The 21,289-nt window shown below is 35.4% G+C and overlaps 2 protein-coding genes across 2 annotated transcripts in view; one reads left to right on the plus strand and one right to left on the minus strand.

The window, feature by feature from the left end:
• Positions 1-21,289, minus strand: part of GABRR3 (gamma-aminobutyric acid type A receptor subunit rho3) — a 237,968-nt gene that overhangs the window by 131,215 nt on the left and 85,464 nt on the right. The gene's annotated exons all lie outside the window — the stretch shown is intronic.
• On the plus strand, positions 12,066-13,036 carry LOC106730597 (olfactory receptor 5H2-like). Its single transcript, XM_014565623.2, has one exon. It carries the CDS (start codon positions 12,078-12,080, stop codon positions 13,005-13,007), a length of 930 nt encoding a protein of 309 aa, XP_014421109.1. The 5' UTR covers positions 12,066-12,077; the 3' UTR covers positions 13,008-13,036.

The raw sequence follows: 21,289 nt of genomic DNA on the forward strand, positions 1-21,289 counted from the left end.
ATTAGTATTGGGAGAAAATGGTCCTAGTTGTGGAGGAACTTAATAGGGGCATCTCTGGTGCTGATAGAGTTCAAAGTGTCTAATCTATCTATGCTTCTGCAAGGTGCTCTGTCCTGTCTTCAACTAGGCAGGAGGAAAGGTGTAGATTTGTGAATGGGGACACCATTATTTCACAAGTGCTGTGAAGCCATATATTCAAACTCATGAAAAAAATCTCATATATTGAAGTATTTATTTTTTGAAAGTATTTTTAAGAGAACTGACCACTGGAGGGAGTCCATAGTACATTTACATCCTGGTGATTCTAGAATAGGCAAATCAGGCTCACCCAGTCTAAAATGTAGCTCATCAAGCCTAGAAACAAAGGAAATCTTGGATTCCTAAGCTAAGTAATCTGCAAAGGATAGCACTGATAGTGCACCAACCACAAGAAAACTGCTTCTGGCAAACGGTCCCAGACTTTAGGAGGAAAGAGAAGATCTACAACCTTCTAGATAGAGAGACTGGGTTACTGACAAAGTAAAGATAAGAACAGTAATAACTGACTTTCTATTTGTTGTACTGAAAGTACAAGACAATGGAATGACATTAATAAATTATTGAGAGAAAAATAATGGGTTCCATGAATAGTGTTGTGACAAAGTATATGCAGAGGGATTGTGAATGACCATTCAAGCTGTGTGCACTGCTTAACTCAGGGGCACTATTTACAACACAATATTGTGTTGCTGACTGCACTGTGTATAAGACACCATAAGCAATGACCTAATGGATGAAGATGATGTGACTGGGAACAGTATTATAAGTATTTAGTTAGATTTTTAAAGATTGTAAAATAAATTAAATAACATTTCATTGCTCTTTAAGGGAAATTTTGGCAAATGTCAGAGGAGACTTTCTTCCAGTCAAGAGGCCCTATGTTAAGTATTATGTAGTACAGATTGTATGCCATGACTCACTTCAAAACACTGTTTCCCACTTTTCTAAGCCTATGAGAGCAAGTTTCATCATTTCTTTTGCTATTTGTGGACAAACCTCAATTTAAGGTTTTTGAGAATGGGTTGCTTAAGGGATAGACTGATTCACTGTAATAGCTAGTGTTGAATGATTCATTCAGTGTGAGTCTCAGATCACACTGCCCTTGATTCTTATATATTCCCTGTCATAGATACTGCTAGGTGTCTCCCCTTATCTTTTCTAACTGCACATCTGCATCTGAGGGTTTTCTCTGATGGCCAGAGCCATTTTACCCTCATTTAAGGCAGACTATAAGAACTGGGAAATGATTACTATTCAAAGAATCTCCCTCAGATCATTTATCAACCAGTGACTTGCAGGAGTTGGTGAATAAATACCCCAAATCCTTTGCCCTTTGGTTGATATAAATTTGATGTTCATGCTTCATACTAGCTCATGGTGTTTCCAAAAACGAGTAAGCTTGATTGCTTACAATTGTAACTTGTTTGGTAAATTACCCTTTTTGGCTGCATTCCCCTCCCTGTCTCACTTCATCACTTTATTACTCATCAACTATTAACAAAAAACTACTGCATTCAAATCATGTCTCAGTCTGACAGAACACAAACTAAGATATCCCTTTTCCCCAAAGGTAGAACTGAATGTCTTATACGGGAACCAGGCATACCCGTAATATCCCATTTCAATATGACAAAATTATTACTTCTACATAAATCTCAATGGTTGTGGGTCTTCCTACTATGGATATGCCCCATCTATCCAGATGGTATTCAGCTCTAAGCATAATCTTAAAGTGGTTCTTACTTTTACCTCATACCCTACCATACAGATACAGAATACAGTCTATCAAAGTTGATAATCAACGTCCCTTTTAACTTGGTATCTGAAATACAGATATTTCAGCTATTAAAAGGAATTTTAGGTTTTTATAATTCAGAATATTTCATTTGTCCTCTAAGTACTGTTTACTTCCATTTTTACTGTCCTACACGTGAAGACCAGATTTCAATTAAAAATTGTGAGACAAACAAGCAAACAAAAAAAACAAGAATGAAACAACACAATGTCAAAAGGCAAAACAATTGCTGGTCATTGATTCCCCCAGCAATTCCTGGGATGAATTTCCTTCCACCAGCGGGGGTTCTGGGCATAAGAATGACGGTCCTGGGGATATGCATAGAACCAGGACTGAAAATACACGATTTAATAGAAGTGTCATCCCAATCCTCTTCCTCCCTAATCATTCTGATTAACTCCAGGAAACTGGGGAGACAATCCTGCTCACTTGCATACATTCTGAGAAGATTCTTGAGCCTAAAGTGCAGGTCCCCATTCAGCTCAGCCCCTAAAAGGAGCTGGTGCAGATGAGTCTGGTTTGTATCTTTCTAAGCTATGACCCCTGCCTGAATAGCATTCTGGAGCTGCACCTCTAAACGGATCACATAAAGGGAGGCTTTCTCCCCTTGTGCCTGCAGGGTGTTAAAAAATTTACCATGAGAGGTCACACTGCTTTCAGACTCCCCAAACACCAATTTCATGGCGTGCAAGAAATCTGCCACACTTAGGTTGGGGATCGCAGCCTGCAGCAAAAGCATGACCTCTCGCGCGGGGCCCCTCAGGGTTTTAAGCAAGCGCTTAAGTTTTCCCTCCTCAGACATATTCCAATCGGTTCGGACCCCACTGACTTGGATCAGCCAGTTTTTAAAGGTTTCTTCCCCCTGAGCTGGCACCACCCTCCCTGAGAACAATTTCACGTTTCTCTCTGCCATGTTGGACATTAAATGACCAAATGAAATAATTGATTTAATACAAAACATAATCTATAACAGAATTAAATTAGAAATCAGTAAGAGAAAGATATAAAATCTCCACGTATTTGGCAATTAAAAATCATCTATCTAAACATCCACAAATCAAGGAAATAATCACAAGAGAAAGAAAAATATATTTTAAATTCAATGAAAATGAAAATACAAACATTTAAATATGTGGGGTATAGCTAAAAGAGTGTTTAAAGAAAAACTTACAGCATTAAATACTTACATTAGAAAAGAAAAAAGGATCGAATCAACAGTCTAAGCTTCCATATTAACACACTATAAAAAGAAGAGCAAACTAAACCCAAACAAACAGAAATAAATAAATAAATAAACATAAGAGCAGAAATCAATAAAATTGAAATAAAAGTGATAGAGAAAATCAATATAATGAAAAGCTGGTTATTTGAAAAGATCAATAAAAATGATAAACTTCTGGCCAAACTGGCCAGGAAAAAAAAAAGAGAAAAATCTTAAGTCACTAAATGACAGAAAATGCATATATCAGAAGAGCAAGAGAAACATCAATACAGATGCTATAACGTTTAAAGGACAACAAAGAAATACCGTGAGCAATTTTATGTCCAAAAGTTTGTCAACCTAGATAAAATTAGCACATTCTCTGGAAAAATATAAACTATTAAAGCTTATTTAAGAAGAAACAGATAACCTGAATACTTACACGATTTTTTAAAACTTGAAATTTTAGTTTTCAAAAAAGAAAAGCCCAAGTCCATATATTTTATATAAAACAGATAAGCACAAACAGCGAAATCATCTTCTAGGAGTTTTTTGGGAGATGTATATAAATGTTCTTTTAGACATTCTAGAGAAAGAATGTAAGTGTGAGGAAAAGAAAACAAAGTAAAATACATTGCAACTTGAGCTTTGGTCAAAATAAGACAGAAAATTGTGGTCTAGACTAGAGGTCCAAGGAGCTTTTTCTCCTTTAAGCCTAATCAGAATCTTGATTTCTAGTGCTGGAAGAAATGGAGCTAGCAGTGTAGAAGTTAACCCTTGGTGCACAAAGCTAGCCAGACTAAGCCAGGTGGCCAGTTTAGAAAAGAAAGAGTGAAGTGGAGCTGGCCATGTTTGGAAGGAAAAGTCCATGAGTGAGCTTATTTTTCTGGCAGGAAGAATAGATGTTTCAAGGGAGCATGCCTGCGGGCTACTTAGCATTTCTGCTAAAAGAAGATACAAGCTACGGTCAATCAAAGCAACAGTCTGACCTCTGGATGCCCCTTAAGCCCACCTACGTGATCCCACCAGAATCTCGTAATTTCACACATCGTATTAACATCTCCTTGCTTCGGGAAAAGGAAAAAGGAAAAAGGAAATTGTAAAAGGATCAGAGTAGGAATTTGAACTCCTTTCTCTAGAGTTATCATTCCACATATATTAAGCAGGAATAGCAGGTTGCAAAACTATGTATATTGCATAATTTCCTTATCTGCAAACTCACAGATGTATGTATATTTGTATAATATATGATAGAAAAATTTTAAAGATTGATACTAAAATATTAGTGTATATTTCTAGATAATTATAAAATATTTTTACTTTCCTATTACTTATCAATATCTTTAAATCTTTCTATAATAGACAGTTTTACTTGTGAAATAAAATAATTCTAGAGTGATAAAGATAATGATAAAGATTCTCTCACTCATCAAATTCTACTCAGACTCCTCTGAGCTCTTTTTCAACCACGCCTGATTTCTGGACTTCCATATTCATCCGTGAATTGTCCAATTTTGGCAAGAATCCTGCTGAATCACTTTGATCCTTATCTTTGATGTCTGATCACCCCTGATACATAATTGGGTTCCTTATCCTACACCAACCCCCAGGTAATGTGCGATGACCCTAGCCTGCCTTCAGCAATACTGTTAGGTTGGTTTAGCCAGAATCGCTCTTATCCCTGATGTTTTCTCTCGGTAATTCTCCATCCACTCTCCCGCACCCTGCTCCTTGGCTATAAGTACCCACTTGCCTATGCTATGTTGAATTCAACATCTCTCCCCCACTGCAAGATCCCATTGAAATGGTTCCTGCAACTATTATAATAGCCTTCCCTTGAATAAAATCTTCCTTACGACCTTCATCAAGAGTCACTGATTTTCTTTAACAGCATCCAGACTGAAGAGGAAGAAATAAATATTTAAATAGATAATATAATTATCCCTCCAGAAAAATCAAATGGAGTACAAAAAAGTTACTAAAACTAGTAGATGAGTTTAGCTAATTTCCAGAATACAAAATCAATATTCAAAAATCACCTGTATTTCTGTATAGTAGTAATAAACATTCAGAAATTGAAGTTAAAAATACTGTGTACAATAGTAATCAGCATATGAAAACTTAGTGATAAATCTGACAAATAATGTGCAAAAGCAATAAATTGAAAAAAAACAAAGCTTTTATAAGAGAAATTAAAGAATACCTAAATATATGGAAAGATGGATTGGAAGAGTCAATATTGAAAAAATTTCAATTCTCTCCAAATTCATTTATAGATTTAATAAAGTCCCAATCAAAATACTAGCAGGATTTCTTGTAGAAATTGACAAGCTGATTATGATATTCATATAGGAATGCAAAGAATATAGAATAGCCAAGACAACTTTGAAAAAGAAGAACACAACTAGGGATCTAACACTATCTGACTCTAGGATTTAACATAGAACTTCATTATCAACACAGTGTGGACTTGTTATAAAGACACACAAATAGAGGAGTGGAATAGAATACAATTCAGATATAAACCCATAAATTTATGGACAGCTGATTTTGAATAAAGCTGCAAAGGTAATTCAGTGAAGAAATGACAGTCTTTTCAACAAATGATACTGGAACAATTGGATATCTATATGCAAAAAATGAACTTTGATGTAGATAATATAAAAAATTAACTCAAAATGTGTCATAAACCTAAATGTACAAACAACAAATAAGACATCAAAAGCACAACTTATGAAAGAAAAACCACTGACAAATTAACTTCATTAAATAAAGAACTGCTGTTCAAAAAAAGTGCTAAAATGAAATGACAAACCATAGAATTTCAGGAAATATCTGTAAGACATATATCTGATAAAACACTCATATGTAGGATATAGGAAAAACTCTCAAAGCTCAAAAATTAGAAAAAAAATAACTCAGTTAAAAGTGGACAAAAAAATCTGAACAGACATTTGACTGAAGATGGCCTGCAGATGTCAAGTAAGCGCAGATATAATCATCATTAGTCATCAGGGAAATGCAAATTAAAACCACAATTAGATACCACAACCCACCTATTAAAATAACTGAAATCAAAAGGGCAATCCATGCCAGAAGCAGCAATACACACCTTTGTACTTACAGACAGACAACACAAAACCTGGAAGATAATTACTCAAAATTGAAGGGGGCAGTAAACTTAAGTCAAGTTTTGGTTATGTTAAAGCTCCCTCTGCACATCCTGCTACTTACTCAATCCTTCTGTAGAGTTTTCACAGTGAATTCTCTTTTATCTATGTTACTTCTTCTCAATTTCTCTCCCTTTCACAAACAAGATTCTAAGGAAGCAGGAAAGGGATTAATGAAGCTATCAAACAATATGCCCTTTTTTCTCCCTAGGTTGCCAGTCACATTTCAGAGGTTATTCTTTTTCTTTTTTTAAAAAACCTTTTAGATTTCAAATCCAAATATCACAAGTAAGTAAATTAAGGTTTATTTTATGAATGTTCATGGATAATTTTATCTGTTAATGCACAAAAAAGCAAATTTGGACACATTACCACTATGTTCAAAATCCCTCAATAGTTTTCCTTTAGGCTGGGGTAAAGAACAAAGTCCCTGACATAGTCTCCCACATATGCTGGCCTCTCTAACCGCATATGACTCCTCCTTACTTCTCTGTTTACAAGCTACATTTATCATGTTGTGCTTCTCCAAATATGTAGGCTCTCTGATACTCTGATAGTCCCTCCAATGAGGAAGACCCTGTGGCCCTGTGGAAGACACCTGTCCATAGGCAACAGTCACCTTGCTAGAGATGAAGACCCTTGGGCCCCTCACAGACCTACTGAAACAAAATCTTCATTTTAACAAGCTCTCCAGGAGATTCATAGACATTACAGTTTGAGAAGCACTGATGTAGGCCACCTCCCACAGTGGCCCTTTGTTCTGTTTTTCCTTTGCTTCTCCCCCTGACCTTTGCTTAGTAAGATTTCTCATCAGACTTCCCCACTAATGTGTGGAGCTAGGTATAGGTATGGAATGTGATTTACAGTTCGCATGAGGACAACTTTCTTGGGATTGGCTCCTGAAGGGATTCTAGAACTCTGGCCTCATTAAAATCAAGTGTGATTAGCTCAGACAAGACCATACTAAGCTGAGCATCAAAATTTACACATGAACTGAATTTTCATAAACATATCAGAAGAGTCATCTATGGTTGAAAGTAGTGGCATAAGGTGCAATTTCTACTGTTAAAACTGGAACAGTCTAAAATGATCGATTTTTATGATTTCAGAGTTTATAATGCCTGGTGGAATAATCTGGATTCCTCACACATGTCCAGGTTCACAATGCCCAGTAGAAAAGATTAGCTTTGTCCTAAAGGGAATCCTTGGGCTCTATCAGGGGAATTTTGGTACTTCACTCTTTCTTCTTCTGGTAAAAGCACAGAGTTGTATAATTGATTGACTATTCTATTCAGAAGAAATTAATATAAACAATAACTTCCTTAGCTTGGAAAGTAAAGCCTCCAAAATTAATCAGTATGCAAAGAATTGCTACTTGTGTTATTGTCATTTCCTGTACTATTGTAGATTTTCCTACTCTAGAAAGCCTACTGTATTGAAAGGATATCCACAATTTCTCATAAGATATGGGTAAGAGATAAATGATTTGCATAATATTCATTATTCTTTATATAAAACATTTAAAATACTGCTTAATTTATAGTAATTTTAGATTGGGCACATAAGATGTCAAAATATCCAAGTGGAAGTGGAAAAAAATAGTGAATTAATTGTGTCTTTTATTTTTGTGACTAAAATTTATATATGTAAAATAGCTTAAGACAGAATTGTTCCCTTTAACAATGTTTTATTATTTTGTTAACCTATCTCTAACAATTTTATGAGGTGAATTTTGGTGAACCAAAGGTTAAATAGTTTAAAACTGGGTTTAATGTTTCATTTCATATGATTCTTATATAAGAAATCATTTTGGTGATTCTGACAAAAAGACTCACTCTGATTAATTAAACACTGATTAAAACTTTTAAGGCAAATTATTTAAATATTAATTCCTCTGTTTTTTCACCCACTTCTGAGAATAACTTTATTGAGTATTTTGTACATATAGCATAGAAATATATATGTTCTATGGAATATAAATTAAAAAAGATATATACATATAAATCATTGAGTACTTTATATATATTTATATAATATATATTTTATTTATATATAGGATATATGTAGAAAATGTTTCCCTACTATGCTTGCCAGCATTTATAAATAAATGTCCACACACAAATTAGATTTGAGAATTTTCAATTATTTAGTGATTGCAGGGAAGGAAGGCAATTCTATATAAAAATTGAATTAACAACTGGAATTATTGATGTTCATTATTTATATTGCCTATACTCAAGATCTAATTTTGGCTCAGTTTTTGTTTCCCCCTAAAACTAAAGAAATTGACAACTGGTGGAGAAGGAAGTGCTCTGAAGTTAAACGAACAGGATTTCTAAAGAAGTTCAGTTCTAATTACTCTAACAGCAAAGAGAAAGTAAATTTTAAATATTGAAAGAACTTTAGGCAGAGCCAATATATTTACAGACAACACACAATTTATAAAATTTAAAATTGAAGTCTCTTTTTAATACACAAATTCCATAGGAAAATAAACTTTGACTTAAAAAAAAAAAAGATTCTTAAGACTGACCTTTGGGAACACCATAGTTAAGACAAACATTCACCCCTAAGTCTCTAAGCCTTTTCCTTTATAGGTTTCCCCCACCATCTGAAAGTAGGGTGTTCTTATGAAACCTTTTAAAAGCTGAAATGGCATAAAGAGAAGAAGCTACTTTTCCTAAGAGATGCTCAGAATAAATAGAGATAAAGCACAGATGCTCACAGACACAGTTCAGAGCAATGGTGGCTTGATGCTGAGATCCTAAATGTAGTTCCCAGGGAAGGAGCTTGGCGGAGCACTCTGGCTGCCAGGGGTTGAGAAGTGTAGGGGGTGGGGAGGTGTGGGAGGTGGTGGTATGGGGGAGTATTGGTGCGATCCTTCTATAACCGCTTCTTGCAAAAGGAATGCTGAGAGCTGTTTTACCCTTTTTTTTTTCAGTAGTAGCAAAAATTCTCTTTGGATCTCTTTTGATTAGTGAAAAAAGGTGCTAAGTAGTTCTTTCATAAAAGTGAAGTGGCGGTTCAGTGAACTTTTGAAAAGCAGGCCTATCTGTATTTTCTGTTCAGCATTTCCCAGATAGTTTCTCTCAGGTCTTCTTTGGTTTGTTTTCCCATTAATCCGCCTACGTCTTTGTTATTTTCCATCTGTTACTCACCTCTCTGCCGTTTTTATTTTCACCAATACATATGCCTTCCCACTTTTCCTGTTCCCTTTCTCCTCTCAGTTCCTTACTCTCCTCTCTTTTGAAAACTTTCCTTAAAATGTTCTAGATGGGAAAAAAAACCCTACATATGAGAAGCAGAAAAATGCTAACGGTCTTCACATTTCTTGGAGTACTCTGTATCATTCCGTCTACTTGTTCCTCTTTCACTTCTCCTTATTGTCTGGCCTCAACTCAATCACCAAATGCAAGCTGCTCTCACTAAAGTCACTAACAATCTCTTAATTTCCACACCCAGTGAAATCTGATCACTCACTGTCCTACTAGAGCATTTATTTTGACATTTAACATGTCCTTCACTTTGTTCTTCTTGAATATCTTTTCTCTATTTAAGTTCACAACACTTAACTTCCCAGTTTCCTCCCACTTCTCTGCTCAGTGTCCTTTCCTGGTCTCTCCCTAGTCCTTTTTTGTTGTGAGCCAGGCTTCTTGATTGTCACAGGAAATGAGTTAATTGAATGGAAATTGGCTTTCACACAGAAATGCAGGAGAGATTAAAGAAATCAGGTGAAAAAAAATGATCAGGAACAGAAGGAAGCAAAGGAGAAAATCAACAGCCAAAATCATGTCCTAACACCAGCTCAATGAAACCTGTTCTCGCTACTGCTGAATTTGGAATGCCAGCTCACACTCACAATGCCATGGTCATGGATGCAGGATGCGTTTGCTGGAGTCCTGGTATTGCTGTCTTTGCAACCGATATTCTCTTTTGTCCCTGTACCTTTTTCTCCCTCTTTCTCCATATTCTAAATGTAGGTTGAGTGGATTTGATTTGCCAAATCTAGGTCAAATCCCCTCACCCAGGTGTAAGAGGAATGGGAAGTCAGTTTCTAGCTCTTTTGGCTTGTTGAATGAATGATAACCTCTACCAGCCACCAAGAGTGTATGGGAGAAAAGAGGATGAGATGTTGGTTATCTATGCAGTGTATCCACTGTGTAACCTCTTTAATGTAACTTCCTCAAGTTTCTTTCCATATCCTTCTTTTCTTTATTTTGTGCACACTCTTTAATGGATATCGATACATATGCCTTCAGCTACCCCAGTAACTTCTAAGACATTATTTCTACTAAGCTATAGTTGACTTATACTGCTGAGTACATCTCATCTGGATGTTCAGAGAACGCTCTCTGCAAAAACTGGCTACTGCATCTGAGTTCTTGATCTCACTTTTTGATGACCATCGGTTAGGTAGTTAGATAAGTGGGGGCACTAGGCAGGTAGGTGGAGGAGAGGGAGGATGGTCCAGAAGATGGTGTTATGCCCACCTCCAGCATAAAGGAACTTTACTTCTCCTAAATGAGTGTCAGCAATAAACCAGTTAAGACCCAACAGCCATGACTGTGCAGTTGTGGAAAGGACTTAACTGGACATGACCCAACATCCATTGCATTACAGTTAACATTGTAGTTTAGCCACCCCCCAACCCTGCCCATGGGGTTTTCTATGTATACCATGGTTAAGGACATGCGTAAAGGGACTAAACATAACTAAGCATTCCAGGAACAAAAGCCATCAATCAATCAAAAGACCACCTCTAAGTGAGGGTATAAGACAAAGGAGAGATAAAGACCACTGTGACTGCCCCTTGAATAAGCCCACCTCCTGTTCTTGGACGTGTACGCTTTTTTTTCTAAATAAATCTTTTAAAATGTTTTTGCTGTACAACACTTTCTGTCTCCCATCTGTAAATCTTATCTTTCAAGTAAGACAAGAATTGGGGTCTTTTCAGTTTCCCTTTTGGGTAACCTATCTACCCAGTCACCAGGTGACCTCTCTCTCCTTCACTGACCACCCCTTCCACATCTAAAGTCACCAAGTCTTAGGGACTCCACATTTTGAATTTTTTTGCATCTATCTTTCTGTCCTTCTCACAACTTCCAAAGTTATATCACTAATGAACTAGGCACTCCACATGCATTTGAATCACCTGTGGAGCATTTTTTTAAAGTACAGATTCCTAGAACTCAATCTTGACCCACTGAATTAATTTCTACAGTAGTATCTCACAATGTATATTTTACACAAAAAGCTTCACAAACAATTCTGATGTGTAGTCTGGTTTGAAAACCATTGGACAATAGCAACATGTCCTGAATAGTATCCCTGACTTCCAATTTCCCCTCCATGACACCTATTTTTTGCCCTAACAAAAAATTAATTTAAGATACTTTCCAATGCCTCTCCCTGTCTTGAAATTTTTCAGTACGTATCTGTTACCTGAGGAAAAGAGTTCAAGATTCTTTGCATGCATCCAATTCATTTTATAATCCAGATCCTTTAAACATCTATTCTCTTGACTAATAATCCATGTCCCAGACTCAGAATTTCTCTACCACATTCTATCGAGTCCCCACAAATTTTGAAAATGGTTAGAATGTCTTTCTTATATGAATCTATGAATTTCTGCATATTATTTGAACTGAAATTATATTTATCAACATTTCTTCAAGTCCCCACAAGTTTATTATAGTACTATTTTGTGAGATTAAAAGGGCATTCTGATAAGAGTATAAGTTATTTTGACTTCAGGGGTATAATTTATTTTGACTCCACTCTCCAAGTTCTCAATTCCATAATGAAATAAATCCATAATGAATATTATTTTTACATTTATTGCATTTTATTTCAGGGGAGATCTAGTGAGGACATGGAAAAGGAAAATGCAACATTGCTGACAGAGTTTGTTCTCACAGGATTCTCATACCAGCAGGAGTGGCAAATCCCCCTGTTCCTGGTGTTCCTGGTGATATACCTCATCACCATCATGGGCAACCTTGGTCTTATTGCTCTCATCTGGAATGACTCTCAACTTCACATCCCCATGTACTTATTCCTTGGGAGTTTGGCTTTTGTGGATACTTCAATATCATCCATAGTGACCCCCAAGATGCTGGTCAACACTTTCACCAAGAATAAGATGATATCCCTCTCTGAATGCATGGTACAATTTTTTTCCTTTACAGTCAGTGCAACCACGGAATGTTTTCTCTTGGCAAGTATGGCTTATGATCGCTATGTGGCCATATGCAACCCTTTACTTTATCCAATGATTATGACTAATAGACTATGTATGCAGCTGTTAATCTTATCATTTGTAGGTGGTGTTCTTCATGCCTTTATTCATATTGGTTTTTTATTCAGATTAACCTTCTGTAATTACAACATAATACATCACTTTTACTGTGACATCATGCCATTGTTTAAGATTTCTTGTACTGACCCTTCTATTAATATTCTGATAGTTTTCATTTTCTCTGGTTCAATTCAGGTGTTTACCATTCTGATTGTTCTTATTTCTTATACACTGGTTCTCTTTACAATTTTAAAAAAGAAGTCTCTACAAGGCATAAGGAAGGCCTTCTCCACCTGTGGAGCCCACCTCTTATCTGTCTCTTTATACTATGGGCCTCTTCTTTTCATGTATGTACGCCCTGGCTCCACACAAGCAGATGATCAAGACATGATGGACTCTCTGTTTTACACTGTCATAATTCCTTTGTTAAATCCAATCATCTACAGCCTGAGAAATAAGAAGGTCTTAGATTCATTAACAAAAATGTTAAAGAGAAATGTTTAGTTGACATACTAATAGGTGTTCTTTTTTTAGTAAAACACAAAATTTTGTAGATTAGATGTTGCTATGTATTGATTAGAGCTCAAAGTTTTTTGCATTTATAATTGTCTTATTATTTTAATGACTTAAGATGCTAGTGTCTAACAAACTCCTTAAAGTCTCTATTTTATTCAATAACAAATAAGGAATTTTAATTAAGTGTTTATATAATACTAAAATAATTAAAACAAAACAAAAATGAAAATATTTCACATTCTTGCATGTTCTTCAACGTGGCTTTATAAATTCATCAAGTACTATAATAGTGCAGTTCTTCCGAACAGGACTTTATTATGATGTATTTGATACCTACACAGGTGTACAGCCTAGAGACTCATATCACATTTAACTCCACAGTGGAGGTAGGTTTGTGTTTGAGTGAACAGAAGCAAATCCCCAGAATTCTGCCTGCCATCAAAAGGTCTTACATTCCACTTTATTTGAGACATTATAAATTTCACTTCTTGTGGTGATCAACTCTCATATCACAGAGAAATAAATAGAAATTTGAAAACAATGAAAAAAAATGGCATGAGAGGTAATGGAGTGAAGACAGTGCTACAGTATAATAGATACTCTTAGCTTAGTGTGCTTCTTAGAGAAAGGCAAAGACGCAAGTTGCCTTTCACTATCTACGACACCTTCTAAGGTCCTTTCTCTCTGTGTCTGTATTTGTAGGTCAATCTGAAAAACTTCACTAATTCAGAAAGTTAACAGATTAGATAGATGATTTAATTTGGGTAGAGCCATAATTTGGATAGGCATAGAAAAAAAGAAAAATATGGCAGAATAGGAAGAAAATGGTCAATCTTTCTAGAATTAAAAAAAGTAAAGATAAATAAAAAAACAGTAATCTACAATAGTTATTGGAATGTGTTGTTGACAAGAGAAGCATTAAATGCACAGTATAAAAGTTCAAATAACATTGAGATGATATGATATCATAGTGCTCAGTGGGTGGCTGGGAAGGACATAAAATGTAAGAAGAGTTTGAATGTTTGTGCCCCAAAGTCTTTAAATGTTCATTATCATCACACTATACTCTAAGAATAATGAGTAATTCATCTTCAGGTCTACTCCTTCTCCTCCTCTTACCAATGATTCTGTGTATATTCTTACTGATACTACTGAAATCCTCACCTTCATCCTCACCTTCATAACTACCCACTTCTGTGATTTGCAAAACTCAAGTTACTTATCCCCTCCACTTCACTGATTCTCTCTTACTATTCAAACATAGCTGCCAGTTTATTCTTTGTAAACTGTACTCGGATCAAATCATACACTAGGCATTCTCAATGCTATAATAATGTGATTTTTACTTCTGAGAGACACCTTCTAAATGAGACTTAATTGAGGAAAATGACTAACAGTAGCATCATGATATTTCAGTCTAATTTTCAATATGAAGCAAGAAACTTGCTAAACGAACTGTATTTGTATTAGTATAGGGTTGTCCAGGTTAACAGAACAAATATTACATACATATAAATATATATCATATAAATGTTTTTATTATACAGTATTGGCACATACAATTATAGAGGCTGAGAATCTGCCCTCTGCAAAGAGGTCTAGACCCAGGGCAGTAACTATTCATAGTTCGAAGGCTTGAGACAGTAGAACTAATGGTATAGATTTCTGCAAGAGCCTGAAATCTTAAGAACCAAGATCATCAAAGGAAGAAGAAGAGCAATGTCTATGAGTTAAGCAGAGAGGAAATTCAACCATCCACTGCCTATTTTGTTAAATTCAGTTCCTCAGCATATCAGATGATGCCCACCCACACTGGGGAGAGACATTTGCTTTACTCAATCCACCAATTCCATGCTAGTAACTTCTGGAAACATTCTAACAGATACACACATAAATAATACTTTTCAAGATATCTGGACGTTGCATGTCCCAGAGAAGCTGACACATAAAATGAATCATCACAAGTCTACCTGCTGTCAACTTGGCACCTGTATATAATTCCTCATCCATATTTAATCTCCAAATAAAGACAACAAGATCACAATTCTGCCTAACATAATACAACTATGCTATGTTCAACCAAAAAATGCACTAAACCTTTCACCAGAGGAGGAGGTAAAATGCCTGAATGATGTTTAGTCTTCTCCTTGATATCTGGTAGCTTAATACTATGATGTCAAATTAACAATGCTTACTTACAATGATATATAGTCTATACATCTTACTTTACGTGATAAGAAAAGGGAATAATACTGGAAGGAAAACAAATATATTAGCTGTATACACACACACACACACATGTGCACACACACATACATAAACACACACACAAAAGGTATTCTTACCAAAGTAAGAAGAAATATGACATTACTGTCCTCAAATCTGTAACTGATCACTTGGTATGTATAACTGTGTTCTTCCCCTACCAGTCATGTCCCCATTGCCTTCAGGAAGCACATCAGCTAGTTACTGTTATTTACCTGGTGGGGTGACACAAATCTTCATTCTCAAATAATCTGGATCATTAGAACTCCTGGCCAACTGGTTTATTAAAGTTTGCCATTGACCTTAATCATAGGGAAGAACAGCACCACTAAGACAGAGCCAAAGTAATCTGCATTTTAGATACGCTGATCCTTCCCTCCATGGTACTGTAGTATTCCAATTTCTCCTTGGTTGTCAGGATCAGTCATCCCAGCCAACACAGCAACTCCCTTCTTTGCCTGATGATTCAGAGTAATGAGGAGCCCAAAGTGGTCCAGTGGCAGTTTTAACTTCCAGCTCAACAAAATCATCATTCTGTGTTCTGATGGAAGTATTTCTCTCTCAGGATCTAAGATCTCTAGGTCATCAAAGCATAAGATCAAGAAAATATAAGCAAAAATTATGCCAGTGGGCTTATAGGGGTAATAGTGAGTGATACAACTCCCATTTCCACCTCTTGATTACTGGATCCGTGAAACCTGGCTTTGGGAGAAAATATAGCCTACATTAAATGCTGATTCAGAAAATAGAAAGCCCTCTGGAGAATGCTGCCCTAAATCTGCAAAATATTTCCACTTAGTTCTTCTGTAAATGAGTCTACAAGAAGGTTTTCCTCCATTCAATAAAATACGTTGCCTCAGAATAGTGGGGAACAGGTTAAGACTAGTGAATCCTACAAATCATAGGCCTATTGCTACACTTCTTTGGCTGTGGAGTGAATGTCTTGATGAGAAGCAATGCTGTGTGGAATACTATGACAGTGGATTAGAAATTCTGATAAGTAAAAGGATGATTGCTTTGACAGAAGCATTGACTTCATGAAAGGCAAATCTCTATCTAGAATAAATATCTATTCCAGTAAGAACAAAACACATCCCTTCTATGATGGAAACTGTCCAATGTCATCAACCTGCTACTAGGTAGATGGCTGATCACACCACTGAATGATACTATATGAGGGACTTAATGTTATCTTTGTTCCTGGCAGACTGAAAACTCATCAATGGCTGCAGCCAAGAGCTGGCAGTAGTTAATGAAGTCCATGTTCCATTTCTTCATGATCTTCTGAATGATCACTTCAATATGTGTTGCTGGGAAAACTGGACTGCTACATGGAAAAGAATGAAATTAAAACATTTTCTCACATCATATACAAAGACAAACTCAAAATAGATTAAACACCTAAATGTAAGACCAGACACCATAAAACTCCTAGAAGATAACATAGGCAGAGCATTCTTTGACCTAAGTCATACAAATATGTTTTGGGTCTGTCTCCTAAGGCAAAGGAAACAAAAGCAAAAACAAACAAATGGAACATAATTAAACTTAAAATCTTTTGCAAAACAAAGGAAACCAACAACAAAAAGAAAGGACAATCTATGGAACGGGAGAAAATATTTGCAAATAATATGACCAATAAGGGGTTAATATACAAAGTATATAAGCAGCTGGTACAACTCAACATCAAAAGAAAAAACAACCCACTGAAAAAATGGGCAGAAGACCTGAATAGACATTTTTTCCCAAAGGAAGACATACAGATGTCCAACAGGCATACGAAAAGATGCTCAATATTACTAATCATCAGTGAAATGCAAATTGAAACCAATGAGATCTCTCCTTGAACTTGTCAGAACATCTGTCATCAAAAAGACCACAACTATACAACACTGATAAAGAAATTAAAGATGATTTTAAGAAATAGAAAGATATCCCATCCTCTTGGATTAAATGAATTAATATTGTTAAAATGGCCATACTACCCAAAGCTATCTGCAGATTCAATGTGGTCCCTATCAAATTACACAGGACATTCTTCATAGAAATAGAACAAATAATCCAAAATTTATATGGAATCACAGAAGACCCAGAATTGCCAAAGCAATACTGAAGAAAATGAACGATGCTGGAGGCATATCCCTTCCAGACTTCAGACAATACTACGAAGTACAGTAATCAGAACAGTGTGATATTGGCACAAAAAACAGACATGTAGATCAATGGCACAGAATAGAGAGCCCAAAAATAAACCCACACAACTACAGTCAATTAATCTTTGATAAAGAAGGCAAGAATATACAATGGAGAAAAGACAGTTTCTTCAGCAAGTAGTGTTTGGAAAACTGCACAGTTGCATGTGAATCAATGAAGTTAGAACACTCCCTCACACCATACACAAAAATAAACTCAAAATGGCTTAAAGACTTAAACTTAAGACAGGACACCATAAATCTCCCAGAGGAGAACATAGGCAAAACATTTTCTGATATAAATTTTAGCAATATTCTCCTAAGTCAGGCAATAGAAATAAAGGCAAATATTAACAAATGGGACCTAATTAAACTTGTAAGCTTTTGCATAGCAAAGGAAACCATAAACAAAGCAAAAAGACAACCAATGGACTGGGAGAAAGTATTTGCAAGCAATGTGACTGACAAGGGCTTAACTTCTAGATATATACAAATAGCTCATACAATCCATTAAAAAACAAACAATCCAGTCAAAAAATGGGCAGAAGACCTAAACAGACACTTCTCCAATGAAGACATGCGAATGGCCAATAGGCACATGAAAAGATGCTCAATATCACTAATTAGAGGAATGCAAATCAAAACTACAATGAGATATCACCACACATCAGTCAGAATGACCATCATTAAAAAGTCCACAAATGATAAAAGCTAGAGAGGGTGTGGAGAAAAAGAAACACTCCTACAGTGTTTGTGGGAATGTAATCTGGTGCAGCCACTATGGAAAACAGTATGGAGGTTCCTTAAAAAATTAAAAATAGAGGGGGGAGGGTATGGCTCAAGTGGTAGAGTGCATGCTTAGCATGCATGAGATCTTGGATTCAATCCCCAGTACCTCCATTAAAAGCAAATAAACCTAATTATCTCCCCTCCTTGCCAAAATAAAATAATACAATAATAAATAAAAAATTTAAAAAATTAAAAATAGAGCTATCATATGATCCAGCAATCACATTCCTGGGTATGTATCCAGAGAAAACTCCAAGTTGAAAAGATATATGTCTCCAATGTTCACAGCAGCACTGTTTACAATAGCCAAGACATGGAAACAACCTAAATGTCCATGGACAGATGACTTTTATAAATATTATAAAACAACTTTATTATATATATATATTGATATGACAAATGAGATTCAGAGTAACATTTACATATGATTCCAAAGATTGTTTTGTAGTGTATCACCCATCCATTGCTTTAAAGGGAGCAGTGTGCACTGTTTTGTAGGTTACTTTTTTCAGGGGGTATTTTGAGGATGTGAAAAACAGAATAAAATTACTTTAAACTCAAATACACACACACACACACACACACACACACACACACACACACACACACCCAGAGTGGAACACTACTCAGCCGTAAAAAAGAATGAAATAATGTCATTTGCAGCAACATGAATGGACCTAGAGATTATCATACTAAGTGAAGTAAATCAGACAGAGAAAGATAAATCACGTATCACTTTTATGTGGAATCTAAATAAATGACCCAAATGAACTTATTTACAAAACAGAAAGAGAGTCACAGAAATAGAAAGCAAACTTGCAGTTACCAAAGGGGAAAGGGTAGGGGAAGGCTAAATTAGGAGTTTGGGATTAGCAGATACAAACTACTATATATAAAATAAAAAGGTCCTACCATACAGCACCAGGAACTGTATTCAATATCTTATGATAACCTATAGTGAAAAAGAATATGAAAAAGAATATGTGCATATATCTGTATGACTGAATCATTATGCTTTTCACCAGAAACTAATATAACATTGTAAATCAACTATACGTCAATTTAAAAAAAGACCACAAATAACAAATGTTGGCAAGGCTGCAGAAAAAGGGGAACCCAAGTACAATGTTGGTGGAAATGTAAATTGGTAGAGCCACTATGGAAATCAGAACGGGGATTCCACAAAACACTAAAATTAGAACTAGCATGTGATTCACCAATTCCATTCCTGGATACATATCCAAAGAAAATAATAACACTAATTTGAAAAGATATCTGCACCCCAATGGTCATAGCATCATTATGTACAATAGCCAAGATATGGAAGCAATCTAATTGTTCATCAACAGATGACTGGATAAAGAAATGTGTATACATTTACAATGTAATACTACTCAGCCATAAAAAACAATGAAATTCTGTTACTTTCAATAACATAGATGGACCTAAAGGGCATTATGCTTAGTGAAATAACTCAGAAAGAGAAAGACAATTACCATATGTTATCATTTATACGTGGAATTAAAAAAATAAAACAAATGAATAAACATAACAAAACAGAAACAGACTAACAGATACAGAGAACAAACTAGTGATTACCAGCGGGGCGAGGGAGGAGGGAAGGGACAAGATAGGGGTGTGGGATTAAGAGAGATATACTACTCAGTATAAAATAAATGTGCAACAAGGATATATTGTACAGCAAAGGGAGTATGTCTATTATTTTATAACAACTTTAAATGGAGTATAATCTATAAAAATATTGAACTACTATGCTGTACACTTGAAATTAATATTGTAAATCAACTGTATTTCAATAAGATAAAAAGAAAATGACAGTTCCAGTCTCTACACTTATATTCTAGTAGAAAAGAGAGACTTAAAAAAAAGTAATTAAATTAAGTAGTAATATGTACTATGATTGGGGAAGACCCTTTTGCCTCTAAGCAAAGTTTAATGTTAGGATTCGATAAGGTTCAGCTGTAAGATTCTTTATTCTATTCTTTCTATTCTTTTTTTATGTGGCTCCATCTATTTTTATAGTTTTTACTATCATCTACATGAATGAATATTTCCAGCTCTGTCATCTCCCCTAATCTCCAGACTTACATGTCTAATTGCCACACAGGATATAGTTCTTTGAATTTCCCAAAGACATCTCAAATTTAATGTGATCAAAAAGCAACAGAAATGTGGGTATTCCTGGTCTTCTCCATCTTGATAGTAGCATCCTCCAACCATTGGGCAAGGATAAAATTAGGAGTAATCCTTCATCTTCTCTCTTGAGATCCAATCTTTCACAAGATCTGTAACTCTATCTCTTAAATATATCTTCAATGTGTCCAAATCTCTCCATTTACACTATCCTCACACAATTCTATGTTGTTTAACATCTCTTACCTGAATAATGTCAATGGCTTCACACTGGTCTCCCTGCTACTGGTCTGTTTATTTCTTTTAAATTTTTATTCATAAACCAATTTAAAAAATATTACCAAAAGTGAATTCAAAAATTATAATCCTTTGCCCACCATAACCTATGCATATCAGATATAACCACTTTCTAAGTATTTTTAGCTATTTCTCTGAAAATTTACCTTTTACAGTATCAATTGTAGACATATTAATCAACTTCCTGCTATGTTATTAATGTATGCATCTACGTATATATGTATTTCACACCTCCCCATTTATCTCATTCTTGATGGTAATCACAATATTTGATAATTTAATCATTAGGCTTTATTAGGGTCCTGTGAATACTTTTCATTGCTGAGCAACTAGTGCACTAAGATTATACTTCATTCCTGATGACTTCGTGGGATTTTTTTAAATGTTACGAAAAACTTTATTTCCCATTTGCTCTATTAGATCCATCATGTGTCTATCAAATATATTCCTTAAAAACTCAACTCTATTAAATAATTTTTTTTTAATCCTAGAGACTTCCTCCTGGTGCTCCTGTCTGGAGAGGCTGCTCTCTAGGCCCAGTGCTCAGCTGTCCTGCTGAGACATCCCTTTGCC

This window comes from Camelus ferus, chromosome 1 (assembly GCF_009834535.1).
Source record: "Camelus ferus isolate YT-003-E chromosome 1, BCGSAC_Cfer_1.0, whole genome shotgun sequence".
Classification (NCBI taxonomy): domain Eukaryota; kingdom Metazoa; phylum Chordata; class Mammalia; order Artiodactyla; family Camelidae; genus Camelus; species Camelus ferus.